Source organism: Narcine bancroftii, chromosome 3 (assembly GCF_036971445.1).
Source record: "Narcine bancroftii isolate sNarBan1 chromosome 3, sNarBan1.hap1, whole genome shotgun sequence".
In the NCBI taxonomy this organism is placed as follows: Eukaryota; Metazoa; Chordata; class Chondrichthyes; order Torpediniformes; family Narcinidae; genus Narcine; species Narcine bancroftii.
The window spans coordinates 29855482-29871851 of NC_091471.1; the positions used below are offsets into that span (position 1 = coordinate 29855482).

At 41.6% G+C, this 16370-nt stretch overlaps 1 protein-coding gene across 19 annotated transcripts in view; it reads right to left on the reverse strand.

The window, feature by feature from the left end:
* The window catches only part of ctbp1 (C-terminal binding protein 1), a 424680-nt gene that overhangs the window by 149339 nt on the left and 258971 nt on the right, over positions 1–16370 (reverse strand). For 14 of the 19 annotated variants that reach the window (XM_069923684.1, XM_069923686.1, XM_069923689.1 and 11 more), the window contains one exon: positions 9784–9842. The exons of the other annotated variants lie outside the window; for them this stretch is intronic. In XM_069923684.1, the coding sequence (XP_069779785.1) occupies positions 9784–9842 (59 nt within the window). Of the gene's footprint in view, positions 1–9783; positions 9843–16370 lie in introns of those variants that run through there. 19 annotated transcript variants of the gene reach the window in all.

Genomic DNA, 16370 nt, shown 5'->3' on the forward strand with positions numbered 1-16370 from the left:
AAGCGGAAAAGAGGTGTAAATAAGATACAAGATGGCCACGTTGAACTGTATGAATATAAACATTAATGGAATACATAACCAAATTAAAAGGAAAAGGCTATTAAATTTACTGAAAAAAGAAAAAATAGATATAGCATTTGTGCAGGAAACGCAATGCCGAAGTGGAACATAAAAATTAGAGAGACTGGGTAGGATACGTAGCAGCAGCATCATATAACATAAAAAAGCTAGAGGTGTAGCTATATTAGTTAACAGTGGGCACAGGGTTACGCATGATACAGTGTGGTTGGTTGCACAGGTTGTGTGTTGCTCCTCAAGGATTGGAGGAGTGGGATCCAACATTGTCAGATGGATGTTTTCGCTGTGGGAGGCAAATGGGAGCAGCAATGCATGCAATTTGGGCATGTGCGAAGGTGAATGCATTTTGGGAGGCTCTAAATCAGATGTTGGGTAGGGTCGCAAAAAATAACATACCTGGAAATCCAGAGATCTTTCTTTAGAGTAACATAAGAGATGATGAATTGGGTCTCAAATTGGATAAAGCGCAAAGGAGATTAATTGTGATAGCCTTGGCGGTAGCAGAAAGGTGTGCGATGTTAGCTTGGAGGGTAGAGGAGAGCCTGGGAGTGCGGCAATGGTGCATGGAGATGAATTAAGTGTATTCCATTGGAAAAAAATAGCATATAGTTTAAAGGGTGAAGTCACATTGTTTGAACAAGTTTGGGAACCATACATGGAACATGGCGGAGGGGACTTGCCTCGGGTCTCCACCCCCTAAAATGATAATACAAAACTATTTGATTCAGTGTGTAAAAACAGATGACGCATTTTTCTTGCCTATTTTTCATTGTGGGAAGACATTGTTTTATGGTTTTATTGTATTGTCTATGTTGAATATTTATTGGTTTTGGAGGGGGGTGGGAAGGGGGAAGGGAGAGGAGGGGGGAAAAAAGGGAGAAAATGCCACTGTGTATATTTAATGAGAAACGTTTATATATATTTTGGTTGATATGGTTCACAGTGTGAAAAAAAATTATAAAAAAGCATGAACAGGATCAATTAAATTCCATTACATTTAAAACTGAGGGGGGAAAAAATGCTTTTCAAGTCAATATGATTAAAATCTTAAATGCATCTAACGTCGGTAGGATTCAAGAAACATTGACGTTTTGTTTTAGTTTCCTACAGATGGCTTCAAAACAACATTTGATTCTCAGCATACTGTCCAACTAATGCATGATAAAAACATCATACCTGCATGGAAAACTGGAATCAAATATTCCAATGAAAACATCCACCCACATAATGTACTCTTAATACAGAATAATCTGAGAAGCTTGACATACAAACATCACTGGAAATAGAACAATTTGTACAGACACAACAGACAATGTCCATTTTTGGAAACTTGTGAAAAGATGCTCAATTATTTCAGATATTTTAAAATGTCACTAAACCCAAGCACTGGCACAAATTCAAGACTCAGCACAAAAGGTCAGTACATTTTAAGTACAGCTCATTTTTTAAAAAATTTAGACATACAGCACAGTAACAGGCCCTTCTGGCTCATGAGGCCCTGCGCCAAATTACACCCAATTAACCCTCAACACTACATTTTTGAAGGGTGGAAGGAAACCAGAGCACCCGGAGGAATCTCAGGCAGACACGGGGAGAACATACAAACTCTTTACAGACAGTGCCGAATAGGAACCAGGGTCTCTGGCGCTGTCACAGCGTGGTGCTAACTATGCTGCTTTCTCTATACTCAATACTCTGCATTGCTTCGTCTTTTGAAATCTAATTGGACCAGAGTGCCCCCTCCACAGGTTTTTTTTCCTGTGAATTTGAATAGAAAACATGGTAATGACAAAGCAGCATTCAGATGATAACCTTACTGTGGGAACGGTTTGGTTCACTAGCCACAACCATGAGTGGTTGCTCCGAAAAATCTTTCTCTCTCAACAGATTTGAGATGTCATAAGAAAAACAACCAAAACAATTATATTCCATCAGTAAAGTTTACTCAAACGATATATTTGCTATCTTAGCTTCATCTCACTGCCATTGCAATTTGGATTTCTTAGTCAATGGCTATTAACATCAACCAAATCGTATTATGCTATTATAAGAATCCATGTCCTCTCAATCAAAGGAACTCTCCTTCCGCTAGTAACTGCACTGGCAGGTTAATTTCCTCCACACAGAAAGATACCATATGAATTCTGACTTCATTAACATAATTGTCAAACAGCAAGGGGATGCCAACACTCAAGGAAGCACAGGAGAGGTGATGGCTAAATCCATCTTCTGAAGGTAGTTTCAGAAGGAAAGCCATCCCGAATTGCTTGATATCTGCTCCTCTCCTAACATGCTTTCACCCAAGAGCTTTTCCACTTTGTACAGAATTAAAATGACAACCTAAACAAACATTACAAAGAAATCCCAACTGCAAATTTTGAAAAAAAGTCATTGCAAACTTCGGATGAGAGACAAACCTCTACCATTAGAAGAATCACTAAAAATTGAGGGGGGGGGGGTGGGGGGAAAGCAGGATACTGGTGAAAAGATGCAACAGATTTCAAATGCTTATCCACATCATGTTAATCCGCGGAGTAACAACAAATTCCAGTAATATTCGGCAAATATTCCACAATCGCACCAACTCATGCAACAAGGTCAGAACTGTCCTCTGATCCAACTTTGTTTATATTGATGACATTGAACCTAGTGATTTGTTTTCTAATCTCAAACAGTGGTATTCATGTGGTTGCAGCATCTTATGAACAGATGGCTTGACAAATAGGAAATCTGAATCCACCAAAGTAATATTATAGGGATGATCTGATGTTATATTCCATTTACAAGCTTCCTTTTGACAGCTGCGTAACCAAGCACTGTTAGGAAAAGACTGCAGTAGAAAGGCCAAAAACAACTGTATGCACATTTTAACTAAGTACATCCTGCAGTTTAGCAGGTGACATCCATCGATGGTTAAAAAGGACATGCAATCCCAAGGCTAACATTCCAAAAGTGGAACAATTTAGTTACATGAAAATATGCGTCTTAAAATCCAATTTTATTCAAATTTCAAGAGTAATTGATAAAACTCCTCCTTGACTTCATCATACCATACACAATCTGAGAACATGTTTTTTCATAAAAATACCAAATAATCACAAAAGCAAATATTTTAAATGTTGACCAGTAGATTAGAAAATATACTTTACCATTTAGAAGCTTGTGATTAGTTTCTACATCCTTCTTTAATTATTGAAGATACTTGTGATATTTTAGCAGCCTACTCCCATGCTCTTCCAATGCTCAAAAGGAGCCACTCCTTCAGTTTCCACCCAATACCATGTTCCTTCAATGAATAATTCCTGTGCCTTGTAAACTCTTAGCTTGAGATCAGGTGACTGCAGATCGGAGCACCATAAAAAGATGTTTACCAGGATTAGAGAGCTCTGCATTATCCAAAACAATAAAGCAATAAAGATTCTGCCCACCTGTTCCAATGGTTACATGGTTAGATCATAGAACTATTAAATAATCTAAATAAAAACAGCACTTTTTGAATGTTAAAAGAACTTGTCGAAAGCAAAACATACATACCAAAGTGCTGCGCAAGCAGATATTGAGGAAACTTTAAGCATGCTTTAAAAAAAATGCAACGGCATTTCATGGGAAAATATCCATAGCATGTGGCCTGGCAGTTAATCATAGGACAAATAGTAAAACACAAGCCTGAAGCCATAGATGCATCAACATATTGGAGAGGGAAGCACCTGGAGATAAAAATTCTGCAGGGTTTGAAGTTTAAAAAGATGTGATCTCAATGTAACAATAAGGAATTGTGCTAAATTCTATCAAAGGTGAAGCGCAAGAGTCTGGGCATAACAACTAAGGAATAGCTGATTTTTCAATCACGAATAGGCACTCGAATATTTCTACAGCAAAAATAACCCAAGGCAGGGACAGGTTTTAAAAGTTAAATCGATAGTTCTGAACAAGCTTAGCTTAGGTCAAAAAAGTAAATGGGGAAATTAAATCCTGCACCACAGGTCAGGAATCAGCAAAAGGTGGAAACCAGGTCAACCCTTCCCTGTTTGAGACCAAGACAAATTTACACTCTCAGAGGTTTGCTATCTTTGGAATTTTGCCTTCAAAAGCAAAGAGGTGAAAGGTTACGACAGAAAGGCAGAAATATCAAGTAAATGAGAAATCAATGTGCTTTTATTAACAGGTCATGCCAGAGGGACCAAGTCACCTACTTCTGTTCCTGATGCATACATTTTTTTAATAACTTTATTTAGAAAATAATAATGACCAGGTATGTTATGTAGGACTATCCTACATTGCACTCCTGAGACTTGCTGTCTAGACTCTGCAGGGTAGCCAGGTGAGTAGTGGCATCTTTTGGGTTATCAAGTGGGCGTCCTCCTTCCTCAGTGTTTTGCAAATAGACCCACGTCACCTCCGGAGGGTTCAGCAGTGAATCCCAGTATCCTGGGCTCACCCCCAGATAACATTCACTTACTTGAGGGCCCAAATGGAAGGAACCCTTTCTTCTCATCCAGAGTCACTGACTACTCTTTCAGCAGCTCTGGAGAGATCGTTGACTGCTTGTTAGTGTTTTTTTCCTCGCACTCCCAACTTCCAGAGTAGCCTTGATGTCCATGTGGTTACAAATTCTCTGCAGCCTACTTCCCTTGCCTTCCAGTCACGTTACTGCACATCAGCAGCAAGCTCAGCGTACCTCATTTTCTGGTGCTCATGGACCTCCTCCACTGCATCCTCCCAGAGCACTGTAAACTCAATGATGTAAACGAGATGAAGTGAGGCCAGCCACAGCACAAGGTCTGGTCTGAGGTTGGTTTCCGTGATTTCATTTGGGAAGCAGAGCCTCCGACCTAAGTCTGCCGCCACCTTCCAATTACATCCCCTGCCTAACCATCCAGAGCCGATCTTGATGTAGTGATTTCGGCTTGACTCTCATCTTCCTGGTCAAATGTTAATGGCCAATGGGTGAAGGGGAGGTAGAGCAATGACACTCATCTGCCGATTTTCCAGCACTGCTGCAAGACACCGTAGCACCAGCCCTGATGGTGAAGCTCGCTCTGAATGTCTCCATCTTCCACAGCTCTTTCCAGGAGATCTTCCTTTTCTCCATTCCCTCCCATCTTGTCCATTGCCTTTGCCTTGCCTGAGTGATGGTCTTTGGGTACTTTGCTGTCTCCTCCTGCCGACGTACCCCTGCATTTAAGCCTGCATCTCTGAAATGAAGCAGCTTTGTTCCAGGCTGATGTACTAGCCCCAAGACCATTCCTCCTTTGCTGTACTAGGCCCACAATATCCCAATGCTTGAGTGCCACTTTGCTTACTTAGTTGCTTCTGATGGATTCCATTTCCTCCCAGTATCCAGGATAACGGCAGCTTGAGCTACAAATGCATCACTTGCCTTGGCGCACTTATATTCTCTGAAAGACTGGAAATGGATAGCACTAGGAATCCTTTGCCATAAAGTCCTATGTTGCTGAGTCACCCGGGAAGATCAAACCACTTCCTTATGTATGAGTTGATCAGTCTCTCCAACTTTTCCACGTTCAAGACTGGAACTTCATACAGGATTAGTGGTCACATGAGGTGTTGAAAGAGTCAAAACTGCATACATCAGAGCTTCAACTTGCCAGGTAGTGTGGTTCTGTCAGTGCTCTTAAGACCATTGACAGCATCCTTCCTGAGCTGATGTAACTGCTCTGTATCTTTGCATTATACCACGAACTTAGGTTTTCACTGGTTTTTTGAAGACTGATGGAATCGTCTCATCGGCCACGTAGAAATGTTGGTCTACCAGCTTACCCTTGATGATGGAGATGCTTCTGGTCATGTTCAGCTTGATCTTCATCCAAACTTGCTCAATGTTCTCTTGAAGCTTCCTCAACAGGCGTTCAATACAAGCCTTGGTCGTGATCAGTGTTGTGAGATTGTCCATATATGATCTGATTGGCAGCAGCCTCAAACCAGGTCTTATACACTGCCTTCCAACAACCCATTGAGATGCTTTAATGATAACCTCCATGGCCATGGTAAAGGCTAGCAGGAAGATAGAACAACCGGCCATGATTCCCACCTCCAGATGTAGCCATGCTATGGTGTAGTCTGCTGTTGTCAAACATAGCTTCAAGTCCTGGAAGTAGGCCTTATTGAGGCTTGTAAGAGCCACTGAGACCCTGAAGAAGTTGAAAGCAGTCCAGAGGAGGTTATGAGGGTCTGAGCCGAAGGCATTGGCGAGGTCCAGGAATACCACATTAAGGTCTGTTCCCTCCTTCTAGGCAACCAGGACCTGATGTTGAATAGTGCAAGCATGTTCCAGACAGCCAAAGAAGACTGAGCTCCCTACTTCCTGCATTGATGTATCAATCAGCCTTATGAGTCACCACACTAAAGAAGATTTTGCCCTCAACATTCAGGAGACTGATCTGGCGGAATTGGCCAATTTCTGATGAACCCTTTTCCTTTGGGATCAGGATTTCTCTGGCTCTCTGCCAGGATGTTGGTATCTCCTGGTTAAGCTATACCTACTTCATGAGCCTCCAGAGGATCCGCAGAACACCTGGTGCATTTTTGTAGAGCCTGGGACCTGGCGCTGATGCAGCTTTTGATCTATTTTCTCCACTCCATCTAAGTGGGCAGATATGAAGTTGGTGTTCCGATGGATTAATTGGTGGCATATCAGGTGGAACATATTGCTTATAAATCAACAGAAGTACAGATGAAAGTGGAAATAAACAGGCAGAATACTATTTGGATTGGGTGAAAATTTAGGCTTCAGATGTGCAAATGGATCTGGGTGTCCTCGTACAGGAATACCTAAAAGTTAATGACCAGGTTACATTGGTAGTGAAGAAAGCGAATGCTATGTTAGCATTCATTTCAAGAGGAATAGTGTATAAGAGTAAAGAGGTATTGATGAGGCTCAGTTTTGGGCCCCCATCTTAGAAAGGATGTGATGTTGTTGGAGAGGATGCAGAGGAGATTTACTAGGATGATTCCTGGAATGCAAGGGCTAACACATGAGGAGTGTTTGGCAGCTCTTGGGTTGTATTCATTGGAGTATAGGAAAATGAGAGGAGATCTCATAGAGGCATTTCGTATTTTGAAAGGTTTAGATAGGGTGGATGCAGTTAAGATGTTTCCCTTGGTGGGTGAATCGAGGACAAGGGGTCATAGCCTGAAAATTAGAAGTTATCCATACAAAACAGATCCACGACCATCTGGCTGAAGAAGTTCTTCCTGAGGGTCGTGGATCTGTGGAATTCACTGCCACATACAGCAGTGGAAGCCAGATCACTGGGAGTATTTAAACAAGAAATAGACAACTATCTCATTAATGAGGGCATCAAAGGATATGAGGAAAAGGCCAGAAACTGGAACTGGTGCAGAGTAGCTTAGTGTAGATTTACAGAACAGACTCGATGGGCCTAGTGGCCGCCTTCTGTTCCTTTGTCTTGTGATCTTGTGATGATCAATCATTGCAAAAAAAAAAATGGATATACACTCAGGAGAAGCAAACTTGCCAGGCTGCATAATGTCAAGTGGCCTCCTTCAACTGTTAATAAGATAGTCTGTTTCTGCCTCTCTAATTTTCCTCCACTCGTCCTTGTCCAGCTATACTATTGTGAAATCTTCATCAGTGTTCATTTAGCCTCCACATTCTAACACACACATTATTCTGTAAATCTGATGCAACCACAAAATTCTGTCGCCAGCTTTCGTCAATTTTTTTACTTGACCTTCTATTTCTCTCAATTTAGATTAGAATCAGAGAACACATCTGCACAGAAACAGGCCCACTGGATCTACAAGTTGCGCCAAACTATTTATTCCACCTTTCCCCATCAACCTACACTCAAATAATAGCCATCCATATCCCTCCCATCCATGTAACCATCTCATGTTCTCTGAAATGTCAAAAATCGAACCGACATTCACCTCTGCTGGCAGCTCTCTCCATATTCCCACCAACCTTTAAATGAAGAAATTCCCTCTAATGTTACCCTTAAAAACATTTCATCTTTTACCCTTAACCTGTCCTCTCGTTCTTATCTGACCCAACCACAGTGGAAAATGTCTGTCTGCATTTATCCTATCAATAACCATCATAATTTTGTACATCTCCATCAAATCTCCCCTCATTCTCCAATGCTCCAGAGAATAAAGTCTTAACCTATTCAACCTTTTCATGTAACTCAGCTCTTCACGTCCCAGCAAGATGTAAATTTTTCCTGCTCTTTTTCAATCTGATTGATCATTCCTGTAGGTAGGTGACCAAAACTGAATACAGTCCTCCAAATTTGGCCTCAATGTCTTTTATAATTTCAACAGAACATCCTAACTCTTGGTCTATGTACTTTGATTTATAAAGACCAATGTGCCAAAAGCTTTCTTTACAACCCTGCCTACCTGTGACGCCACTTTCAAGGAATTATGTATCTGTATTCCACGACCCCTCTGTTTTGTGCACTCCGCAGTTCCCTGCCATTTACCAAACAGATTCTACCCTGGTTTGTCCTCCCAAAGTGCAAAACCTCATACTCGTCCGCATTAAATCTAATCTGCTATTTGCTGCCCATTTTTCCAAATCCTGCTGCAAGCTTTGAGAGCCTTCCTTGCTATTCACTACAGCCCATATTGGGTCTCGTTTTAGAAATTCCTCTCAAAATTCTTCTGACTGTTTTCCTCTCTTGCTCTGCAACCCTCTCCTTACTCATCATTTGGAGAGTTTTGTACTAGGCTAAACCCTGATTTGACCACTGGCTGCACAGGCTCAGATATAGAGATCACTGCTCAAAAATTCCTTCCAAGACAATCTTTAAAATTAGCTCTTTGACCAATCTAAATTTCAAAAGCAAGTCAAAAATGTGACAAAATTTGCTTGATACCATGAATGCCCAGCTGTGTTTAAGGTAGAGGGCAATTATGAATTGCTGTATTCAATAAATACCATTGAAGAGCAGATTGATTGGTCACAATTTACATGATAATAATACGGGGACCACCAGTGTTCATCAAGTTTGCCTAAGTTAAACAAGAAAATAACGAGAAAACTTCATTCCGTATTGTTAATTTAAAACCTAATGTGTTAGATTTTGCAAAGTTGCATCAATAAATCACCTGTCATTCTGCCTTCATGGCCTGTGCTTCCTTGTATGTATGTATGCAGTCTGTCAACCAATTGCAAATTCAGTTAAAATCCATTAAAGATTCCTTTACTGATCTTCATATCATCAGTATTATTGCATCATATAATATTTTTCTATTGTATTTATGTTATGAGTTATCAATTTTAAACCATTGATATGGATGCACAAGTAAAAGGAATGAACCTCGAAGTTGAAAGTTCACAATCTATCCAAAATTCCAGACATTTTGTGTCGCCTTGGCCATAATAGGGAACAATTATTTTTCCAACCTTGCAAAGAAGAGCCAGATAGATTTCAAATTTGAAATTACAATATGACATTGAAGTCTTCTGAAATTCCATTTCATTTTAACACAAAACACATTTTAACTCGAAACACATTTTTAACTAATTAGCCCAAGGATAAATAGCGTAAAACCACACAAATTCTGCATTAATTAACATTTTTCAGTTTTATCCTGGCAATGTAAATTCACCAAGAAAATGTATCCAAAGTTAATTTTCTATGTTCTTACAAATCAAATGGATAACATTCATCTACATTCGTGTTGACATAATAAGTGTTAGCTCATGTGACATACTTAAACTCTCCAGGCCGCTGCTCCACTTGGTTTCTCGATGCATATCCATCATCTTCACTCTAATTTTAAAGCAAGAATAAAAACAAATATTTCGACCAATTTTAGGAATAAGAACAAGCTCAGTAAATCCCATCTCCCGCAGCAACAACCTATCAATAAATTCAAAGCTGGAGAATATTTGGTTGGTGTGGAAAAGCAGGAGATTTGGGTTGGGGGTAAGAACTGAAATGTCAAAATTTAAATCAACTACTAATAACGGTACTGCTATTTAAGTTTGTTATTTCTCCCATTATACTTGGTGCCGTGAGAAGGGTTCTTCTGTGAGCAGTCTAAAAGATTAAGTCTCATGTTCGTACAAGGTTGAAAAACAAGAGTACAGCATTACCATGATTTTAAAAAACTACAAGGCAAGTTAAGAGCAGGATGAGAGCACTGCAGTTGGGCTCACTTCAGAGCCTGATAGCTGCAGGGAAGAAACAGTCTAAGCCTATTGGTGCACAATTTGACACTTTTAAGCCTTCTCCCCAATAAGAGGAGGAAGAGCCCAGAGCGTGATGGATTCTCAAGTCTATTGGCTGCCTTTCCTGGATAGTGGGAGATGTTTGTTCAGGAATTTCAATATTAAGTGTCCATTGCTTTATAACATTATTTCCAAAACAATTTAATGCAGTTGGATAAAATTTTATATTTATTTTCCCTATTTTTCATGAGTCTCTCTACTGTTAATCTGTTGCAGAGATTGGGATGAATGAAGTTTAAAAAGAAATCTCTCCAATTATTTATAAATAATCTTGGCCTGTAGATAGAAGAGTCCAAAGGTATATTTTTGGATACGCTCAGAAGTTAACAAGTACATGCTCAGAGAAGAGGAATTTTTTTTTTAAAAAGTTCTTTGTAATGTTTTGAAAAAAAAAATTGCTTCCACCTGTTGACCAATATTGATGTGCATTCCCAGACTTCATTCAATATGTTATGGCATGCCATCATGAACACATACTGCTGAGTTTCAAAATTTTGACAGCCACTGAAAGCTTCAACCCGTAACTTAAAATCATGCATTTTCACCACTGATAAAACAAGTGTGACCAAATTAAAACATGTTTTTCCCCCAGAACACAATATGTAGAAAACATAATAAAATATGCAGAAAACATAATAAAATACACAATGTTTAAATCTCCCAATGCATTCATAAGGAATAATTGTTTGGCTCTGTGTTTCCTACGTTCAGAATTCAACCAATAAGAAATCTGTCTAATGTCTACAGCAATATATTTAACCCGTGTGTGCACCAAATTAGTCAACATTTTCATCCTGTTCTTTTCACTGCAATACAGCTCTAAACTCAAACCTAAAATATTATCTTCTATGTGCAACAGAAACCTACAGTAACTTTTGTTCTAATCATGCAAATGAAGGACAAATTAAAGTTATTAAGTCTGCAAACAAAGCTTTAAGAGTTGATTGACAGCATACTGTGATCATGTTAAACAAGGAAGTCCGCAAACGCTGTGATTGTATTGCAATACATAAAAGTGCTTAACTCAACATGACATGTAGCATTCTATAGGATGCAAAGGGTAACCAACGTTTCAGGCCTGAACCATTCGAAATCGTGTGAGCAAAAAGCAGGCAAGTGTCTAAATATAAGTATGGGAGAGGAGAGAAGATGCTGTGTGACCTGCTGAGATTCTCCAGCACTTTTGTGTATTGCATCATAATTGTGTTGTAGACATTAAAATCAACAGTAAATTTGAAAGTACAAATTCTCAAGAAAGGACCAGGTAATCAATTGGATGTCAGCATCAATTCAACAGATAACTCCCTACTCATGAATGAATGAATGTTGTCATTTTGACTTTTGGTGTGTTAATCTGTAAAGTAACAATTCAAGAACCAGTTGACGCATTTTCCCAGAATCCAACAAAGTAGAAAAATCAAGATTTGGCTGGAAAGAAGCAGCTGGAGACAAAAGGCTTTTTCAGGTGCATTTTCCGCTAAGAATGCGTCTGAAGCAGCAGAAGTGGCCCTTTAAATTGCAGTTCAGGTGGCAGCGTTGAAAGCGCAGCGCTGGCCACCTGAAAGGACAACTGCACCGGGATGCCCATCTGAGCGCATTCTGGCTCCTGTCCTTTGGGCTGTCAAGTCAGGATGGCTGGCTGTCAGCTGGGACAGCCAGCGCGGGCTATAGCTCGGGGATGTCCCCACACTGATCCCGCTACCCCACTCTCTCCCCACTCACAGGGATGGAGCAGCTGGGGGGGGGGGGAAGGAAGCTGAAGCGGCCAGCGGGGGAGAAGGAGGCACTCGAGTCGGGTACTGACATTATTTTGGCCAGCTCCCTTCTCCCCCGCCAGCCAATCTAGCCCCCCTCTCCCCATTCCTGAAATCAGTCCCCACAGTGTGGGGACATTCCTCGCTGAGGACTGATATCGTGAGTGGGAGAAAGCGGGGTAGCGGGATCAGTGTGGGGACGTCCCGGGCGGGACATACCCATGCTAAAAGCCCGTGCCGGCTGCCCAACAGCGTGGGGACTGGGAGAGGAGCCGTCAGGCACTGGCCAGCTGACTATCATCCACTTTTAGGCGGCTGGGGAGGCCACTGTGCTGCGGAGATTATTCCTCTCCAAGGAGGGTTACCAAGCTCACCTTGCAGGCGCCTCCTGCACATTCATATGGCCTTCCCACAGCCGCATTTTGCCAAAATATGCAGCTTTACAAGCGGGGCAATTGGCCACCTGAAAGTGCCTAAAGCAGCTTGAACTGATTTCTGTTTCCTTTATTCCAGTGGTGGAAATGGAAGATCAAAATTTGTCATCTGGGAATTTGATCAAATAGTACATCTCCTGAACCAATTAATCAGAAGTTAGTAGGTTAGAAAGAGCAAGAGAGAAAGGGAGTGGGGGGGGGGGGGGGGGGGGGGGCGGAAATCAGTAAAATTGTAGCAAGAGATAAACCAGAGCAGAAATGAAAATAAAATTGAAAACATAAAAATGCAACTTGATTTTCCCAATGCTCGTTCTGCACCTCAACAGCTGCCTTTCATGTTAGGTCCATATTTCAACGAAATATACAGTCCATACCTGACAAGTCACATATTGGCAGAGATAAAGCATGACAGAAAGTATAAAGTATGAGGGATTAGGGAGTCATTTTTAGGTTGGCGATGTGTGACCAATGGGGTCCCTGAGGAATCAACACTAGGAATGCAATTTCTATCACCTTGGAGTAATGTGACAAATGTGCCAATAGGTAGAAAACACAAAAAAAAGGTTGGCAGGCAAGTGCAACAGGATACAAATAGTTCAGAAAGATGTAATGCAACACATTATAAGTGCTCGAGAAACTCAGCAGGTCACACAGTATCCAATGGAAGTAAAGGATAACCAATGTTTCAGACCTGAGCCCTTCCTTAGGTACAAGCAAAAACAGTCAGCCCCCTGAATAAAAAGGAGGGGAGGGGCAATAAGAGTGAGGTGCACAAGCTGACAAGCAAGAGGTTCATAGGTGGATACAGGCGAGAGGGTAGAAGAAAAAAACAACTGAAAAGTGATGTGGGAAGAGGGTAGCTCTCTGAATGGGGAACTTCAGGAAAGAAGACATAGGGACAGGGAAAGAGACTTGGGGGTGGAGGGGTACATAAATTGAAAATCGATGTTAATGCCATGTGGTTAGAGTGTCAAGAAGGAACACAAGGTGTTGTTTCTCCAGTTTGCAGGCATCTCAGTTTGGCAGTGCACAAGGCCATGGACAGACAGGTCGGTGAGGGTATTGCAATGGTTGGCCACTTGGAAGTGCATACTTTGCAGCAGACAGCGCAAAGGTGCTCAACAAAGCAATCTCCCAATCTGCATCCAGTCTGTCCAATATTAGAGGATGCGACATCAGGAATACCAGATACAGCAAATGACCTTTGCAGAATCACAACTGAAGTATTACTTGGAGAATCAAAAGAAAACAATGTTATTTATGCCTCCACTTTGTTTCAGTTTGCAGATTGAAGCAGGAAATTTAAGGCAGCATTGCCCTTGTTTCAAACAGATAATGAATGTAAACAAACTGCAATACAGAGAGAATAAAAATTAACTGCACAACTGCGAGTCCTTAAATAAGTCCTTGATCAAGTTTGTTGTTCAGGAGTCTGATGGTGGAGGGGTAGCAGCTGTTCCTCAACCGGGTGGTGTGAATCTTGTGGCACCTAGACCTCTTTCCTGATGGAAGCAGCAAGAACGTGTTGGGTGATGTGGATCCTTGATTTTTGATGCTCTCCAACGGCAGTGTTTCCTTAAGATGTTTTATATAGTGTGGAGGGATTTGCCTATGATGTCCTGGTCTGTGTCCACTACCTTTTGAAGGGCTTTACATTCAGGGGTATTGGTTTCTCCATACCAGACCGTGATGCAGCCAGTCAGCACACTTTCTACCACCACATATCTGGAGAAATCTGCTGGGGTTTCTGGTGTCATACCAATTCTCCACAAACTCCTGAGAAAGTAGAGGTGCTGACATGCTTTCTTCACGATCCCATAAGTGTGTTGGGTCCAGGAAAGATCCTTCAAGATAATGACTCCCAAGAACTTCAATTTGCTCACCCTCTCTAACTCTGATCCCCCAGTGATTGTAGACCTCTGGCTTTCCCTTCCTGAAGTCAACAATCAGTCCTTAGTTTTGGTGATAATGAGTGCAAGGTTTTTGTTGGTGCACCATTCAGCCAAATTATCAAGCTCCCTCCTGCATGCCGACTCATCCCCTTTCTTCATACAACCCCACTACTGTGGTATCGTCAGCAAATTTGTAGGTGGTGTTATTGTCGTCCTGAGGCCACACAGTTGTAGGTATAAAGTGAGTCGAGCAGGGGGCTAAATGCAGCCCTGTGGTGCTCCGGTGCTGATGGAGATTGTGGAGGACATGTCCTTCCCAACACAATGGGGTGCTAGATACCAGGTCTTAGAGTTTGCTAATCAGTTTGGAGGGGATGTTGATGTTAAATGCCAACTGTAGTTGATAAAGAGCAACTTTGCTATCCAGGTGTTCCAGTGCTTTATTTAGAGCCAGTGAGATGGCATCCAGCATAGACCTGTTGCTACAATAGGCAAACTGAAACGTATCCATGTCACTGCTCAGACAGGAGTTGATATGTGTCAACACCAGCCTTTCAAAACACTTCATCACTGTTGATTTAAGTGCTACTGGTCAATTGCAGGTTACTACATTCTTCTTATGCCTGAAGACATCCGTGAATACATTGGTAAGTTATTCAGCATGGATCTTCAATACTCAGGCAAGTATTCAGTCCGGGCCAGATGCTTTCCTCGGATTCATTCTCCTGAAGACAGCACACACATCATCCTCAGATACAGACAGGATGGGATCATCAGGGGATATGTGGGTGCAGAGGGTGATTCTTCTCTGTTAATGTTATCAAATTGGGCATAGAAAGCATTGAGTTCCTCTGGGAGCTAAGCTTTGCCGTCTGCTACTTCACCAGATTCGATTTTGTAGCAGGTTATGACATTTGAGCCCTGCCACAGCTGTTGGGTGTCCTTTGTTGTTTCCATTTTCATCCACAATCTCTACTTCACCCAGGAGATAGCTTTTCGCAAGTCATACCTGTTCCTTCTGTATTGATCTGGATCTCCAGACTTAAATGCCTGTTATCTGGCTCTCATCAGGTTCTGGATTTAATTGTTCATCCACAATTCTGATTGGGGAAAACCCTGAACTATTTGGAGAGGAAACACTCATCCACAGCTGTTTTGATAAAAACTGTGATAGCCTTGGTGTAATCGTTCAGTTTCTCAGATGAGTCCTTGAACATCCCCAATCTGCTGTCTTTAGGAAGTCCTATAACCATACTTCAGCCTCCTGTGACCACCTTCTAGCACAGACCTGATCTCCGGAACCTCTCTTTTTCGACTATGTATGAAGGCAGAAGGACCACAACTCGGTGATACAACTTGTCAGAATATAGTCTTGGGAAAGAACAGTAGACCTTCTTTCTCTCAGTGTAGCAGTGATCAACTGCGCTGGGACCTCTGGTATAGCGGGTCACATGCTGGTGGCAGGGTTTATTTGCCACAGGCCTGATTTAAGTTCCCGACTAAGATTTGATGTGCGTCAGGCTGGGCCATCTCTTGTTTACTGACCACATCCAGCTGCTCCACAAGTATCTGTTTGTAAACTCCGGTGAGAATCACTGATGAGAACTTTGGATAGATAGAAGGGTCTGCATTTAATCGAGATTTTCTCTAAGGCAATAGAATTGGAAGTCAACATAACTCCAACAACTGTGTACCATCCAGTTTTAATGAAAAAGCACCCACAGCCCCCTCTCCCTTTTCCAGAATCTGAGTTCCAATCCAGTTGTTGAATGGTGAAACCGTCTAGTCGGATAGCAATCTGTGCTGTTAGCCAGGTCTTGGTGCAGCAAACCACTGAGATTGGTCTTACCTGTCTGATAAAGAAGCCTTGCCCTCAGGTTATCAATTTTATTCTCCAGTGATGGGAGATTTCCCAGTAATATAGGCAGAAGGATAGGTCACAGACCTCTTCGCTTCAAGTCTTGTTTGGATCCCGGGCCTCAGTCCA